The following is a 17121-nucleotide window of genomic DNA, read 5'->3' on the forward strand; positions in this document are numbered from 1 at the left end:
TGGACTCCTGGGTTCCCTTTAACCACTGGTTCCCCTTCACAGCCAAACTACTCAAAAGTATTGCTTCTCCTCACTTAGATGTGTCTGTTCAAGGGTCCCTACCCGCCCCGAAACTCCTCTTTTCAAGGTCACCATGACCCCCAGGCTAGCGATCCAGTGGACACTCTTGCATCTTCTTACTCTATCACTCACTAGTATTAAAAACCACCCACTTTGCCGGGCCCCAGTGGGGGTTGGGGAATGAGATGCTCAGAGGGTATGAACTTCCGGTTATAAGATGAGTAAGTCCTGGGGATGTCACGGACAGCATGGTGACTAGAGTTAACAATACTATTCCATCCCAGGTGGTGAGAGCGGTGAATCTGCCTGCCAATGCAGGAGACATAAGAGGCATAGGTTTGATCCCTGAGTCAGGAAGATCCCCTGAAGGAGGAAATGACAATCCACTCCGTATTCTTGCCTGGAGAATCCATCGACAGAGGAGCCTGGTGGACTACAGTCCTTTGGGGTAGCGAAGAGTCGGATAGGACAAAGTGACTTAGCACGCATATATACTTGAAAGGTGTTAATACAGCAGACCATAAATGTTTCCATAAACACACACACACACACACACACACACACACACACACACAAAGGTGATTAATATACTGGTGCTTATTCTATGTTAGGAGAGAGATGAGACCTCCAATGGGTAGCACTGATTTTCTAATGAGGGTTTGCTGGGATGATTGGGGTCATTAACTCGATGATCTGAACAGCATCACCTTTGCTGCTGGGGTGCTGCTGCTGTCTTCCTGCTCACGTGTCATAAGGAAATAAATAACATTTGAAAGACATGGGCCAAAGAGGTAGGGGTCTAGGGGTCAACACTAGGCATGGCCGAAGAGTCACTGTACTGTGCATGCCTCGAGGTCAGATGCTGATTCTGGCCACCCCACTGAGAAGGGGAATTACAGGCTACCGTATTCTCTTGTGGCTCTCACATTTCTGAAATGGCATAACTACCAGCTGCCATCTCTTGGAAGTCATGAAAGCAAAGAGCACCAAGACTCTGACCTTCTTGACACTATTGGCAATAGCTTCCTTGTGACCCAAGTCATCTGCAGAAAGTTCATTTCCATATTTGTATTCAGGGTGGGCTTCCTCCTCTTGCTCAGCTGTGGGAAAGACAAAAGGAAAATTCATGAAGCTAACTTAACACCAAGGGGTCAGGCCTCCTCTGTAATCTTGGGTAGAACAGAAGCACTTTGAGATGGGAAGGAAGCTAAAAACAGGAATGTTTTAAAAAGTAACTTTTTTCAAGTTAAACTCTCACTAAAATCTTATCTAATCAAGGTCAACTGCACTGAGCATGATTTTTTTTATTGAATATAGTTGGTTTAAAATATTGTGTTAGTTTCAGGTGTACAGCAAAGTGATTCAGTCATATATATATATATATATATATATATATATATTGATTATTTTCCATTACAGGTGATTATAGATATAAAACACTGTTCTTGTATTACACGGTAAATCATTGTTAGCCTGGTTTTTACATGCTTGACCCTTTTATAAGCTTTTCTTATGTGAATGATTACTTCTATCCTAGTATATACAATAACCCTAAAAATTAAAAGCCTCAAACACCTCAGGAAGATCTGTGACTCATGAAAGGATAGTTTGATCTTCTATGACACCCAGAGAAAACAAGATACAAAAGAAGGAAAATACATTTGATAATTCTGAAAAAGAGTCAAAAATGTCCACTTGAATTTTATGGGCGTAATGACTTGTGGCTGGGAGTGGTGTGATACAGAAAAGAAAGAACTTGGAAGGACTTACTGCTTCTGTAAATCATTTGCCAAATCTGGCTTAGGTTTAAAAGACTCTGAAGTCATTCCTGGGGTTCATGGTGGGGAGGGAGCAGGAAGTGGGTGCTATATCAGGCTGGTACCTCAGGAGCCTGGACTGAGCTAAGTAGAGAGGCAGAAATGCCATTATTCAATCCTTTGGTTCAGGAAATTACAAGAACTCTGGTATCCACCCAAGGCTGTCAGTGGAAAAAGGATTGCCTGTTGGAAAATTCTGTATTCCCATGATGCCCATCCTGCAGGGGCTCCCATAAATTTGCCTAAAAACTAGCCAGGAAGAGAAGACAGCCACAGGCCATCAGATAAGGTCAACACAAATCACACTGTCACTACACTGAGCATGAGGGACCTTTACTACAAAAACAAAGCCAAAAAAACACTGAAAATGTTTCTGACAGAGGTCAACAGAGCCATAAGAATTAGATGTATTTTTTAAAAAATAGTATGTTTAAAAGGTGGAAAGGAGAATGCAAGAACAGGAGTAGATGAAAAACTTTCACTGATTCTAAGGTGCATTTCCCCCACGTTGGAATATATCTAATATGGCAAAGTATTCTTTATTTTATTTTTTATTAATATTATTTTATTATTATTTTTAAAATATAAATCTGTTCATTTCAATTGGAGGCCAACCACCCTACAATATTGTATTGGTTCTGCCATACATCAACATGAATCCGCCACGGGTGTACACGTGTTCCCCATCCTGAACCTCCCTCCCACCTCCCTCCCCGTACCATCCCTCTGGGTCGTCTCAGTGCACCAGCCCCAAGCATCCAGTATCATGCATCGAACCTGGACTGGTGATTCATTTCATATATGATATTATACATGTTTTAATGCCATTCCCCCAAATCATCCCACCCTCTCCTTCTCCCACAGAGTCCAAAAGACTGTTCTATACATCTGTGTCTCTTTTGCCCTCTCACATACAGGGTTACCGTTCAATGGCATTTTATAATGCACTAGAAGCAGTTTTCTTTCTTTTAGAATAGCAGTGCCTTTCAATCGGCAGTATCTTAGGTTCAGAAATTTGGATGACTTTATGCAAGGTGCCATTCCAGGGAGTGGATGAAGGCAAGGGAAAGCAGTCAGACACCTTCCTCTTCTGGAACTGAAATTCTGGTGATGGGCTATTCTGGAGGCAGATGATTTTTTCCTAAAGTAAGTTATCTAGGCTTTGGGCAGGAAAAAAAGGATCTGAGAAACTGAAAGAGGTCTCAAAATAATCTAGGCTAGTGTATTCACTTATATCTAAAATAAACAGATTCACAGATATGATTTGATGTGTCTGAGGTCACAGAGTCAGAATATGAACCTAGATTCTCAGGCTTCTTAGACTAAAGCTCTTAATGTGACACTGGATTTCTGTGACCAACAACAGTCTGTGACCAAGATTTTGAAACCTCTGACCATCACTATTGAATTTCAATTTTATAGCTAGTTTAACCTGCCCAGCCAGATAAAAACTACTTGAATTTCAAGGGGGTATATTCCACAGAAGTGGCTGAGACTTAATAACTGCTTTAAAAGGGTTGTACAACTAAAGGTTGGCATCTCTTGATGGTGCTAACACCAACAACTGCACACAATGTTGGTATTCCCCACTTCTCATCTGGTCACATCTCTAGGGTTTTCTATGTATAATACAAGGGATTTGTATTAATTTTGTATCCTGCAACTCTACTCAATTCATTGATCAGCTCTAGTAATTTTCTGGTGGTATCTTTAGGGTTTCCTATGTATAATCCTGCTCATCTGAATCTATGTCCAGCCTAATAACTGGACACACATATTCACTGACTGAGAGCCTTTTTTATTTTCCAAAGCCTTCAGGCAGGTCTGCACTCTTGAACTGTGCTTGGTTTTCTGTTGAAGTATTTAAATTAGAGACTCCTCATTCATGTGTAGTAGGATTATACTGTGATAGAGGGTAATTACAGCCAACTGGTTGACCAGAACTAAACTCAAGTATGACTGAGGGGACATAAGACTCATATGTAGCGGGGATAGCAGACATCTTTACCGTTAGAGAGAAACTCAGGTACGTATGAATTAACACATTTCTGTCAGAGCAACTAAAACTTTACCACAAACTTTTCTGGAATAACATGGGAGTTACTAGAGGCAAATTTATTTTGTCTCTAGGAATGATGAGCATCTGTATAAAAGTTGGGAAAGTAGCCTTAAGGATGGTAAGTGGATCATACTGACCCCTCATTTTAGATGAATGTGTGTATGTTCAAGAAACTTCACATCTCTGACTCATATCATTTATATTGTTTTTCCTTTTTTAAAGACAAACAATGATTTTGCATATTCTGTTCTTTATATTTCTATACATTAGAAGGACAATGTTGTGAGGTACAAAAGGACTTGACCCTGGAGTCAAGGCAATTTGAGATTGAGTCTTAGTGTCATTGCCAACCAGCGGTGGCACCACATGTAACATATGTTATTTATCTAAGCTTCAGTTTCTTCATCTGAAAAATGAATGTAATAACTGTTTCATTAGGCTGCATAAAGATTAGAGAAGGCACTGACGTAAAGCACTCGATCACAGTTGGTACAACAATTGTAGTTGTTGTTATCATTAATATTATTATTATTTTTCTTAATGTATTTCATTATTATATAGCTTTACTGGATTATTATCTAGTAACATGTTTTTGATTATCATCTATGAAAGTTAACCTAAAGTTAAGGGTCAGTTTTTATATAATATTCAGACTTTCAAGGTTTAAAAGTACTTTATTGATCTTTTAAATATTTTTATTGGAGTATAACTGATTTACAATGTTGTGTTAGTTTCAAGTGTACAGTGAAGAGATTCAGTTATACACATACATTTATCCAATTTTTTTCCATTTCTTTTCTCATATAGGTTATTAAGAATACTGACTAGAGTTTCCTGTGCTATACAGTAGGTGCCTGTTAGTTATCTATTTTATATGTAGTTGTGTGCTGACAAACAGATTCGAGGGATTAGATCTGGTAGGCAGAGTACCTGAAGAACTATGGTGGAGGTTCATGATATCATACAGGAGGCAGTGATCAAGACCATCCCCAAGAAAAAAGAAATGAAAAAAGGCAAAATGGTTGTCTAAGGAGGCCCTACAAATAGCTGAGAAAAGGAGAAGTGAAAAGCAAAGGAGAAAAGGAAAGATATACCCATTTGAATGTGGAGTTCCAAAGAATAGCAAGGAGAGATAAGAAAGCCTTCTTCAGTGATCATTGCAACAAATAGAGGAAAACAGTAGAATGCAAAAGACTAGTTTTGTGCTGGCAAGATGGTGGGGTAGAAGGATGTGGGCACTTATCTTTTATGAGAACTCCAAAATAACAACTCGCTGCTGAACAACCATCTATAGGAGAATGTTGGATCTGACCAAAAATAGATACCCCACATCCAAGGGCAAAGGAGAAGCCCCAGTAAGATGGTAGGAGGGGTGAAACAGCATTTAGAAACAAACCCCATACCTGCCAGAGATGCTCAGAGGGTTCAAACAAAACCTTGTGTGCACCAGGACCCAGAGACCCCACAGACACTGACCAGACCTGCTTGAGTCTCCTGCACAGGTATGAGTCAGCAGTGGCCTGCTGCAGGGGCTCTGGGTGCAGCTACCTGGTCACACAGCCTGTGGCATAAGCCCTCTTGGAGGAGGTTGCCATTAACCCCACCATAGAGCAGCAGAGCAGACAACCCACAAACTGCAAAACAATTATACCAAAGAAATCCTTGCACTGTTAAGAAAGTTCTAGGACCCACAACAGATGTCCCAACCTGGGGATCTGGCAAAGGGACTGAGAAATCCCAGATAATTTGACTTTGGAGGCCAGTGGGATTTGATTATAGAACTTACACAGGACTGGGGAAACAGACCTTTGGAGGGCACAAACAAAACCTTGTGGGCACCAGGATCCAGGAGAAAGGAGCAGTAACTCCACAAGAGACTGACCCAGACTTGCCTGTGAGTGTCCAGGAGTCTCCAGTGGAGGCAGTGGGGTGGCGGTGGCCTGCTGCAGGGTCGGGGGCACTGTGTACGGCTGTGCATGCGTGGGACCTTTTGAAGGAGGCTGCCATTATCTTCATTACCTCCACCATAGTTTGGTCTCAGGTCAAAAAACAAGGACGGAAGAGGGCCTCGCCCATCAACAGAAAATTGGATTAACAAATTACTGAGCATGGCCCCGCCCATCAGAACAAGACCCAGTTTTCCCCACAGTCAGTCTCTCCCATCAAGAAAATTCCATAAGCCTCTTATCCTTATCCCTCAGAGGGCAGACAGATTGAAAACTACAATCACAGAAAACTAATCAAACTGATCACATGGACCACAGCCTTGTCTAACTCAATGAAACTATAAGCCATGCCCTGTCAGATCAGATCAGTCACTCAGTCGTGTCCAACTCTGTGCAACCCCATGAATCGCAGCACACCAGGCCTCCCTGTCCATCACCAACTCCCGGAGTTCACTCAGACTTACGTCCATCGAGTCAGTGATGCCATCCAATCATCTCATCCTCTGTCGTCCCCTTCTCCTCCTGCCCCCAATCCCTCCCAGCATCAGAGTCTTTTCCAATGAGTCAACTCTTCGCATGAGGTGGCCAAAGTACTGGACATTCAGCTTTAGCATCATTCCTTCCAAAGAAATCCCAGGGCTGATCTCCTTCAGAATGGACTGGTTGGATCTCCTTGCAGTCCAAGGGACTCTCAAGAGTCTTCTCCAACACCACAGTTCAAAAGCATCAATTCTTCGGCTCTCAGCCTTCTTCACAGTCCAACTCTCACATCCATACATGACCACAGGAAAAACCATAGCCTTGACTAGACGAACCTTTGTTGGCAAAGCAATGTCTCTGCTTTTGAATATGCTATCTAGGTTGGTCATAACTTTCCTTCCAAGGAGTAAGCGTCTTTTAATTTCATGGCTGCAGTCACCATCTGCAGTGATTTTGGAGCCCAGAAAAATAAAGTCTGGCACTATTTCCACTGTTTCCCCATCTACTTCCCACGAAGTGATGGGACCGGATGCCATGATCTTAGTTTTCTGAATGTTGAGCTTTAAGCCAACTTTTTCACTCTCCACTTTCACTTTCATCAAGAGGCTTTGAGTTCCTCTTCACTTTCTGCCATAAGGGTGGTGTCATCTGCATGTCTGAGGTTACTGATATTTCTCCCGGCAATCTTGATGCCAGCTTGTGTTTCTTCCAGTCCAGCATTTCTCATGATGTACTCTGCATGTAAGTTAAATAAGCAGGGTGACAATATAGAGCCTTGAGGTACTCCTTTTCCTATTTGGAACCAGTCTGTTGTTCCATGTCCAGTTCTAACTGCTGCTTCCTGACCTGCATACAGATTTCTCAAGAGGCAGGTCAGGTGGTCTGGTATTCCCATCTCTTTCAGAATTTTCCACAGTTTATTGTGATCCACACAGTCAAAGGCTTTGGCATAGTCAATAAAGCAGAAATAGATGTTTTTCTGGAACTCTCTTGCTTTTTCCATGATCCAGCGGATGTTGGCAACTTGATCTCTGGTTCCTCTGCTTCTCTAAAACCAGCTTGAACTTCAGGAAGTTCATGGTTCACATATTGCTGAAGCCTGGCTTGGAGAATTTTGAGCATTACTTTACTAGCGTGTGAGATGAGTGCAATTGTGTGGTAGTTTGAGCATTCTTTGGCATTGCCTTTCTTTGGGATTGGAATGAAAACTGACTTTTTCCAGTCCTGTGGCCACTGCTGGGTTTTCCAAATTTGCTGGCATATTGAGTGCAGCACTTTCACAGCATCATCTTTCAGGATTTGGAATAGCTCAACTGGAATTCCATCACCTCCACTAGCTTTCTTCATAGTGATGCTTTCTAAGGCCCACTTGACTTCACATTCCAGGATGTCTGGCTCTAGGTCAGTGATCACACCATCATGATTATCTGGGTCGTGAAGATCTTTTTTGTACAGTTCTTCTGTGTATTCTTGCCATCTCTTCTTAATATCTTCTGCTTCTGTTAGGTCCATACCATTTCTGTCCTTTATCGAGCCCATCTTTGCATGAAATGTTCCTTTGGTATCTCTGATTTTCTTGAAGATATCCCTAGTCTTTCCCATTCTGTTGTTTTCCTCTGTTTCTTTGCATTGATCGCTGAAGAAGGCTTTCTTATCTCTTCTTGCTATTCTTTGGAACTCTGCATTCAGATGTTTATATCTTTCCTTTTCTCCTTTGCTTTTCACTTCTCTTCTTTTCACAGAAATTTGTAAGGCCTCCCCAGACAGCCATTTTGCTTTTTTGCATTTCTTTTCCATGGGAATGGTCTTGATCCCTGTCTCCTGTACAATGTCACGAACCTCATTCCATAGTTCATCAGGCACTCTGTCTATCAGATCTAGGCCCTTAAATCTATTTCTCACTTTCACTGTATAATCATATGGGATTTGATTTAGGTCATACCTGAATGGTCTAGTGGTTTTCCCTACTTTCTTCAATTTAAGTCTGAATTTGGCAATATAAGGAGTTCATGATCTGAGCCACAGTCAGCTCCTGGTCTTGTTTTTACTGACTGTATAGAGCTTCTCCATCTTTGGCTGCAAAGAATATAATCAATCTGATTTCGGTGTTGACCATCTGGTGATGTCCATGTATACAGTCTTCTCTTGTGTTGTGGGAAGAGGGTGTTTGTTATGACCAGTGCATTTTCTTGGCAAAACTCTATTAGTCTTTGACCTGCTTCATTCCGTATTCCAAGGCCAAATTTGCCTGTTACTCCAGGTGTTTCTTGACTTCCTACTTTTGCATTCCAGTCCCCTATAATGAAAAGGACATCTTTTTTGGGTGTTAGTTCTAGAAGGTCTTGTAGGTCTTCATAGAACCGTTCAACTTCAGCTTCTTCAGCATTACTGGTTGGGGTGTAGACTTGGATTATTGTGATATTGAATGGTTTGCCTTGGAAACGAACAGAGATCATTCTGTCGTTTTTGAGATTGCATCCAAGTACTGCATTTTGGACTCTTTTGTTGACCATGATGGCCACTCCATTTCTTCTGAGGGATTCCTGCCTGCAGTAGTAGATATAATGGTCATCTGAATTAAATTGACCCATTCCAGTCCATTTCAGTTCACTGATTCCTAGAATGTCGACATTCACTCTTGCCATCTCTCGTTTGACCACTTCCAATTTGCCTTGATTCATGGACCTGACATTCCAGGTTCCTATGCAATATTGCTCTTTACAGTATCGGACCTTGCTTCTATCACCAGTCACATCCACAGCTGGGTATACTTTTTGCTTTGGCTCCATCCCTTCATTCTTTCTGGAGTTATTTCTCCACTGATCTCCAGTAGCACACTGGGCACCTACTGACCTGTGGAGTTTCTCTTTCAGTACTCAACTCCATGTCCAAGGAGCCATGGCTGCACGTGCACAGAAGGGCCTAGAGGAGCTATCCCACGTTGAAGGTCAGGAAGGGCGGCGGTGAGGAGATACTCCTCGTCCAAGGTAAGGAGCGATGGCTGCACTTTGCTGGAGCAGCCGTGAAGAGATACCGCACGCCCAAGGTAAGAGAAACCCAAGTAAGATGGTAGGTGTTGCAAGAGGGCATCAGAGGGCAAACACACTGAAACCATACTCACAGAAAACTAGTCTATCTAATCACACTAGGACCACAGCCTTGACTACCTCAATGAAACTAAGCCATGCCCGTGGGGCAACCCAAGACGGGCGGGTCATGGTGGAGAGATCTGACAGAATGTGGTCCACTGGAGAAGGGAATGACAAACCACTTCAGTATTCTTGCCTTGAGAACCCCATGAACAGTATGAAAAGGCCATGCCTTGTAGGGCCACCCAAAACGGATGAGTCATGGTGGAGAGTTCTGACAAAACGTGGTCCACTGGAGAAAAGAATGGCAAACCACTTCAGTATTCTTGCCTTGAGAACCCGAAGAACACTATGAAAAGGCAGAATGATAGGACACTGAAAGATGAACTCCCCAGGTCGGTAGGTGCCCAATATGCTACTGGAGAAAAGTGGAGAAATAACACCAGAAAGAATGAAGAGACAAAGCCAAAGAGAAAACAATGCACAGTTATGGATGTGGCTGGTGATAGAAGTAAAGTCCAATGCTGTAAAGAGCAATATTGCATAGGAAACTGGAATCTTAGGTTCATGGATCAAGGCAAATTGGGAGTGGTCAAACAGGAGATGTCAAGAGTGAACATCGACATTCATTTACAAATTAGTGAATTAAAATGGACTGGAATTTTTAATTTAATTTTAATTTAATTCAGATGATGATTATATCTATTGCTGTGGGCAAGAATCCCTTAGAAGAAATGGAGTAGCCCTCATAGTCAACAAAAGAGTCCAAAATGCCAGTACTTGGATGCATCTCAAAAATGACAAGAGTGATCTCTGTTTGTTTCCAAGGCAAGCCATTCAATATCACGGTAATCCAAGTCTATGCCCCGATCACTAATGCTGAAGAAGTTGAAGCTGAATGGTTCTATGAAGACCTACAAGACATTCTAGAACTAACTCCTCCAAAAGATCTCCTTTTCATTATAGGGGACTGGAATGCAAAAGTAGGAAGTCAAGAGATACCTGGAGTAACAGGCAAATTTGGCCTTGGAGTACAGAAAGAAGCAGGGCAAAGGCTAACACAGTTTTGCCAAGAGAACGCACTGGTCATAGCAAACACCCTCTTCCAACAACACAAGAGAAGACTAAACCATGCATGTTACCAGACAGTCAATATCAAAATCAGATTGATTATATTCTTTGCAACCAAAGATGGAGAAGCTCTATACAGCAAGCAAAAACAAGATCAGAAGGTGACTGGCTCAGATCATGAACTCCTTATTGCCAAATTCAGACTTAAATGGAAGAAAGTAGGGAAAACCACTAGACCATTCAGGTATGACCTAAATCAAATCCCTTATGATTATACAGTAGAAGTGACAAAAAGATTAAAGGGATTAGATCTGATAGCATGCTTGAAGAACTATGGATGGAGGTTTGTGACACTGTATAGGAGGCAGTGATCAAAACCATTCCCAAGAAAGTGAAGTCACTCAGTCGTGTCCAACTCTGGAGATGGACATAAACGGCAGCCCATGAGGCTCCCTTGTCCCTGGGGTTCTCCAGGCAAGAATACTGGAGTAAGTTGCCATTTCCTTCTCCAATGCATGAAAGTGAAAAGTGAAAGTGAAGTCACTCAGTTGTGTCGGACTCTTAGCGACCTCACGGACTGCAGACTACCAGGCTCCTCCATCCATGGGATTTTCCATGCAAGAGTACTGGAGTGGGGTGCCATTCCCAAGAAAAGGAAATACAAAAAAGGCAAAATGCTTGTCTGAGCAGGCGTTAAAAATAGCTGAGAAAAGAAGAGAAGCTAAAGGCAAAGGAAAAAAGGAAAGGTATACTCGTTTGATTGCAGAGTTCCAAAGAATAGCAAGGAGAGATAAGAAAGCATTCCTCAGCAATCAATGCAAAGAAATAGAGGAAAACAATAGAATGGGAGAAAGTAGAGATCTCTTCAAGAAAATTAGAGATACCAAAGGAACATTTCAAGCAAAGATGGGCAAAATAGAGGACAGAAATGGTATGGACCTAACAGAAGCAGAAGATATTAAGAAGAGGGGCAAGAATACACAGAAGAGCTTTACAAAAAAGATCTTCATGACCCAGACAACCATGATGGTGTGATCACTCACCTAGAGCCAGACATACTAGAATGCAAAGTCAAGTGGGCTTTAGGAAGCATCACTGTGAACAAAGCTAGTGGAGGTGATGGAATTCCAGTTGAGCTATTTCAGATCCTAAAAGATGATGCTGTGAAAATGTTGCACTCAATATGCCAGCAAATTTGGAAAACACAGCAGTGGCCACAGGACTGAAAATGTCAGTTTTCTTTCTTTCTTTTTTTTTGTTTTTTACTGAAAAATCTTTCTATTTATTCATTTATTTTTTAATATAAATTTATTTGTTTTAATTGGAGGCTAATTACTTTACAATATTGTATTGGTTTTGCCATACATCAACATGAATCTGCCACGGGTGTACATGTGTTCCCCATCCTGAAACACCCTCTGACTCCCCTCCCCATACCATCCCTCTGGGTCATCCCAGTGCACCAGCCCCAAGCATCCTATATCATGCATTGAACGTGGACTGGTGATTCGTTTCATATATGATATTATACATGTTTCAATGCCATTCTCCCAAATCATCCCACCCTCTCCCTCTCCCACAGAGTCCAAAAGACTGTTCTATACATCTGTGTCTCTTTTGCTGTCTTGCATACAGGGTTATCATTATCATCTTTCTAAATTCCATATATATGCATTAGTATACTGTATTGGTGTTTTTCTTTCTGGCTTACTTCACTGTATAATAGGCTCCAGTTTCATCCATCTCATTAGAACTGATTCAAATGTAATCTTTTTAATGGCTGAGTAATACTCCATTGTGTATATGTACCACAGCTTTCTTACCCATTCGTCTGCTAATGGGCATCTAGGTTGCTTCCATGTCCTGGCTATTATAAACAGTGCTGTGATGAACATTGGGGTACACATGTTTCTTTCAATTCTGGTTTCCTCAGTGTGTATGCCCAGTAGTGGGATTGCTTGGTTGTATGGCAGTTCTATTTCCAGTTTTTTAAGGAATCTCCACACTGTTCTCCATAGTGGCTGTACTAGTTTGCATTCCCACCAACAGTGTAAGAGGGTTCTCTTTCCTCTCCAGCATTTATTGCTTGTAGACTTTTGGATCGCAGCCATTCTGACTGGTGTGAAATGCTACCTCATTGTGGTTTCGATTTGCATTTCTTTGATAATGAGTGATGTTGAGCATCTTTTCATGTGTTTGTTAGCCATCTGTATGTCTTCTTTGGAGAAATGTCTGTTTAGTTCTTTGGCCCATTTTTTGATTGGGTTGTTTATTTTTCTGGAATTGAGCTGCAGGAGTTGCTTGTATATTTTTGAGATTAGTACTTTGTCAGTTGCTTCATTTGCTATTATTTTCTCCCATTCTGAAGGCTGTCTTTTCACCTTGCTTATAATTTCCTTTGTTGTGCAGAAGCTTTTAATTTTAATTAGGTCCCATTTGTTTATTTTTGCTTTTATTTCCAATATTCTAGGAGGTGGATCATAGAGGATCCTGCTGTGATTTATGTCGGAGAGTGTTTTGCCCATGTTCTGCTCTAGGAGTTTTATAGTATCTGGTCTACATTTAGATCTTTAATCCATTTTGAGTTTATTTTTGTGTATGATGTTAGAAAGTGTTCTAGTTTCATTCTTTTACAAGTGGTTGACCAGTTTTCCCAGCACCACTTGTTAAAGAGATTGTCTTTTCTCCACTGTATATTCTTGCCTCCTTTGTCAAAGATAAGGTGTCCATAGGTGTGTGGATTTATCTCTGGGCTTTCTATTTTGCTCCATTGATCTATATTTCTGTCTTTGTGCCAGTACCACACTGTCTTGATGACTGTGGCTTTGTAGTAGAGCCTGAAGTCAGGCAGGTTGATTTCTCCAGTTCCATTCTTCTTTCTCAAGATTGCTTTGGCTATTTGAGGTTTTTTGTATTTCCATACAAGTTGTGAAATTATTTGTTCTAGCTCTGTGAAAAATACCGTTGGTAGCTTGATAGGGATTGCATTGAGTCTATAGATTGCTTTGGGTAGTATACTCATTTTCACTATATTGATTCTTCAGATCCATGAACATGGTATATTTCTCCATCTATTGGTGTCCTCTTTGATTTCTTTCATCAGTGTTTTATAGTTTTCTATATATAGGTCTTTAGTTTCTTTAGGTAGATATATTCCTCAGTATTTGATTCTTTTCATTGCAATGGTGAATGGAATTGTTTCCTTAATTTCTCTATTTTCTCATTATTAGTGTATAGGAATGCAAGGGATTTCCGTGTGTTGATTTTATATCCTGCAACTTTACTATATTCACTGATTAGCTCTAGTAATTTTCTGGTGGAGTATTTAGGGTTTTCTATGTAGAGGATCATATCAAAAAGTGAGTTTTACTTCTTCTTTTCCAATTTGGATTCCTTTTATTTCTTTTTCTGCTCTGATTTCTATGGCCAAAACTTCTAAAACTATGTTGAATAGCAGTGGTGAAAGTGGGCACCCTTGTCTTGTGCCTGACTTTAGGGGAAATGCTTTCAATTTTTCACCATAATGTTAATTATGTTTGCTGTGGGTTTCTCATATATAGCTTTTATTATGTTGAGGTATGTTCCTTCTATTCCTGATTTCTGGAGGATTTTTACCATAAATGGATGTTGACTTTTGTCAAAGGCTTTCTCTGCATCTATTGAGATAATCATATGGTTTTTATTTTTCAATTTGTTAATGTGATGCATTACATTGATTGATTTGCAGATATTGAAGAATCCTTGCATCCCTGGGATAAAACCCATTTGGTCATGGTGTATGATCTTTTTAATGTGTTGTTGGATTCTGATTGCTAGAATTTTGTTAAGGATTTTTGCATCTGTGTTCATCAGTGAAATTGGCCTGTAGTTTTCTTTTTTTGTGGCATCTTTGTCAGGTTTTGGTATTAGGGTGATGGTGGCCTCTTTGGAAGTTTACCTTCCTCTGCAATTTTCTGGAAGAGTCTGAGTAGGATAGGTATTAGCTCTTCTCTAAATTTTTGGTATAATTCAGCTGTGAAGCCATTTGGACCTGGGCTTTTGTTTGCTGGAAGATTTCTGATTACAGTTTCAATTTCTGTGCTTGTGATTGGTCTGTTAAGATTTTCTATTTCTTCCTGGTTCAGTTTTGGAAAGTTGTACTTTTCTAAGAATTTGTCCATTTCTTCCAAGTTTTCCATTTTATTGGCATATAATTGCTGATAGTAGTCTTATGATCCTTTGTATTTCTGTGTTGTCTGTTGTGATCTCTCCATTTTCATATTTAATTTTATTGATTTGATTTTTCTCCCTTTGTTTCTTGATGAGTCTGGCTAATGGTTTGTAAATTTTATTTATCCTTTCAAAGAAAAAGCTTTTGGTTTTGTTGATTTTTGCTATGGTCTCTTTCGTTTCTTTTGCATTTATTTCTGCCCTGATTTTTAAGATTTCTTTCCTTCTACTAACCCTGGGGGTTCTTCATTTCTTCCTTTTCTAGTTGTTTTAGGTGTAGAGTTAGGTTATTTATTTGACTTTTTTCTTGTTTCTTGAGGTATGCCTGTATTGCTATGAACCTTCCCCTTAGCACTGGTTTTACAGTGTCCCACAGGTTTTGGGTTGTTGTGTTTTCATTTTCATTTGTTTCTATGCATATTTTGATTTCTTTTTTGATTTCTTCTGTGATTTGTTGGTTATTCAGCAGTGTGTTGTTCAGCCTCCATATGTTGGAATTTTTAATAGTTTTTCTAAAATGTCAGTTTTCATTCAAATCCCAAAGAAGAGCAATACCAAAGAATGTTTAAACTACTGTACAATTACACTCATCTCACATGCTAGCTAAGTAATGCTAAAAATTCTCCAAGCCAGACTTCAACCTCCCTAGTAGCTCAGTAGGTAAAGAATGTGCCTGCTATGCAGGAGACCCAGGTTCAATTCGTGGGTCAGGGAAATCTCCTGGAGAAGGAAATGGAAACCAACTCCAGTATTCTTGCCTAGAGAATCCCAAGGACAGAGGAGACTGGCAGGCTACTGTCCATGGGGTCACAAGAGTTGGACATGACTTAGCAAATAAACCACCACCATCATCAGGCTTCAGTAGTATGTGAACCATGAACTTCAAGATGTTCAAGCTGGATTTAGAAAAGGCAGAGGAACCAGAGATCAAATTGCCAACATCATTAGCTCACAGGAAAAGCAAGAGAGTTCCAGAAAACCTGGTTTTTTGAGTACGCCAAATTCTTTGACTGTATAGATCACAACAAACTGTGGAAAATTCTTAAAGAGATGGGAATACCAGACCACCTTACCAGTCAGGCGGTCACTAGACCGCCTCGTGAGAAAACTTTATGCAGGTAAAGAAGCAACAGTTAGAACCAGACATGGAACAACAGACTGGTTTCAGACTGGTTTCCAAATTGGGAAAGGAGTATATCAAGGCTGTATATTGTCACCCTGCTTATTTAACTTATATGCAGAGTACATCATGCAAAATGCCAGGGTAGATGAAACACAAGTTGGAATCAAGATTGCTGGGAGAATTATCAATAGCCTCAGATACGCAGATGACATCACCCTTATGACAGAAAGTGAAGAGGAACTAAAGAGCCTCTCGATGAAAGTAAAAGAAGAGAGTGGAAAAAATGGCTTAAAACTAAACTTTCAGAAAACTAAGATCATGCCATCCAGTGCCTTCACTCCATGGTATATAGATGGAGAAACAATGGAAAGAGTGACAGACTTTATTTTGGGGGGCTCCAAAAATCACTGCAGATGTTGATTGTAGCCATGAAATTAAAAGACACTTGCTCCTTGGAAGAAAAGTTATGACCAACCTAGGCAGCATATTAAAAAGCAGAGACATTACTTTGCTGACAAAGGTCCATCTAGTCAAAGCTATGGTTTCTCCAGTAGTCAAGTATGGATGTGAGAGTTGGACTATAAAGAAAGCTGAGCACTGAAGAATTGATGCTCTTGAGGTGTGGTGTTGCAGAAGACTCTTTAGAGTCCCTTGGACTGCGAGGAGATCCAACAAGTCCCTCCTAAAGGAAATCAGTCCTGAATATATTCATTGGAAGGACTGATGCTGAAGCAGAAACTCCAATACTTTGGCCACTTGATGTGAAGAACTGACTTATTGGAAAAGACCCTGATGCTGGGAAAGATTAAAGGTGGGAAGAGAAGGGATGACAGAGGATGAGGTGGTTGGATGGCATGACCGACTCGATGGACATGAGTTTGAGCAAGCTCCAGGAGTTGGTGATGGACAGGGAAACCTGGCAGGCTGCAGTCCATGGGGTCGCAAAGAGTCAGACACAACAGAGCGACTGAACTGAACTGAACTGAGTTGTGTGTTTATGTTGATCCTAATCTCTTAATTTATCCCTTCCCCTGACATTTCCCCTTTGGTAACCATAAGTTTGATTTCAAGATCTGTGTTTGGTTTTTGTTTTGTAAATAAGTTCATTTGTATCATTTTTTTATTGATTTGTTTAAATACATTCCTTTTAAGATTTTATTTTTAAATCTTGTTCAGGTTTATGATTTGTAAAAAGTGTGAAATAAAATAATAGGCAATGTGGCAGACTGCATTTTCCAAAGACAGCTGCAATAGTATCAGTTTCCCT

At 40.5% G+C, this 17121-nt stretch overlaps 1 protein-coding gene across 10 annotated transcripts in view; it reads right to left on the reverse strand.

Moving 5' to 3' along the window:
* The window catches only part of PLCB4 (phospholipase C beta 4), a 483912-nt gene that overhangs the window by 83760 nt on the left and 383031 nt on the right, over window positions 1–17121 (reverse strand). For all 10 annotated transcript variants that reach the window (XM_070381997.1, XM_070381991.1, XM_070381995.1 and 7 more), the window contains one exon: window positions 1060–1160. In XM_070381997.1, coding sequence (XP_070238098.1) covers window positions 1060–1160 — 101 coding nt within the window. The remainder of the gene's footprint in view (window positions 1–1059; window positions 1161–17121) is intronic.

The sequence above is a fragment of the Bos mutus genome, chromosome 13 (assembly GCF_027580195.1).
Source record: "Bos mutus isolate GX-2022 chromosome 13, NWIPB_WYAK_1.1, whole genome shotgun sequence".
Classification (NCBI taxonomy): domain Eukaryota; kingdom Metazoa; phylum Chordata; class Mammalia; order Artiodactyla; family Bovidae; genus Bos; species Bos mutus.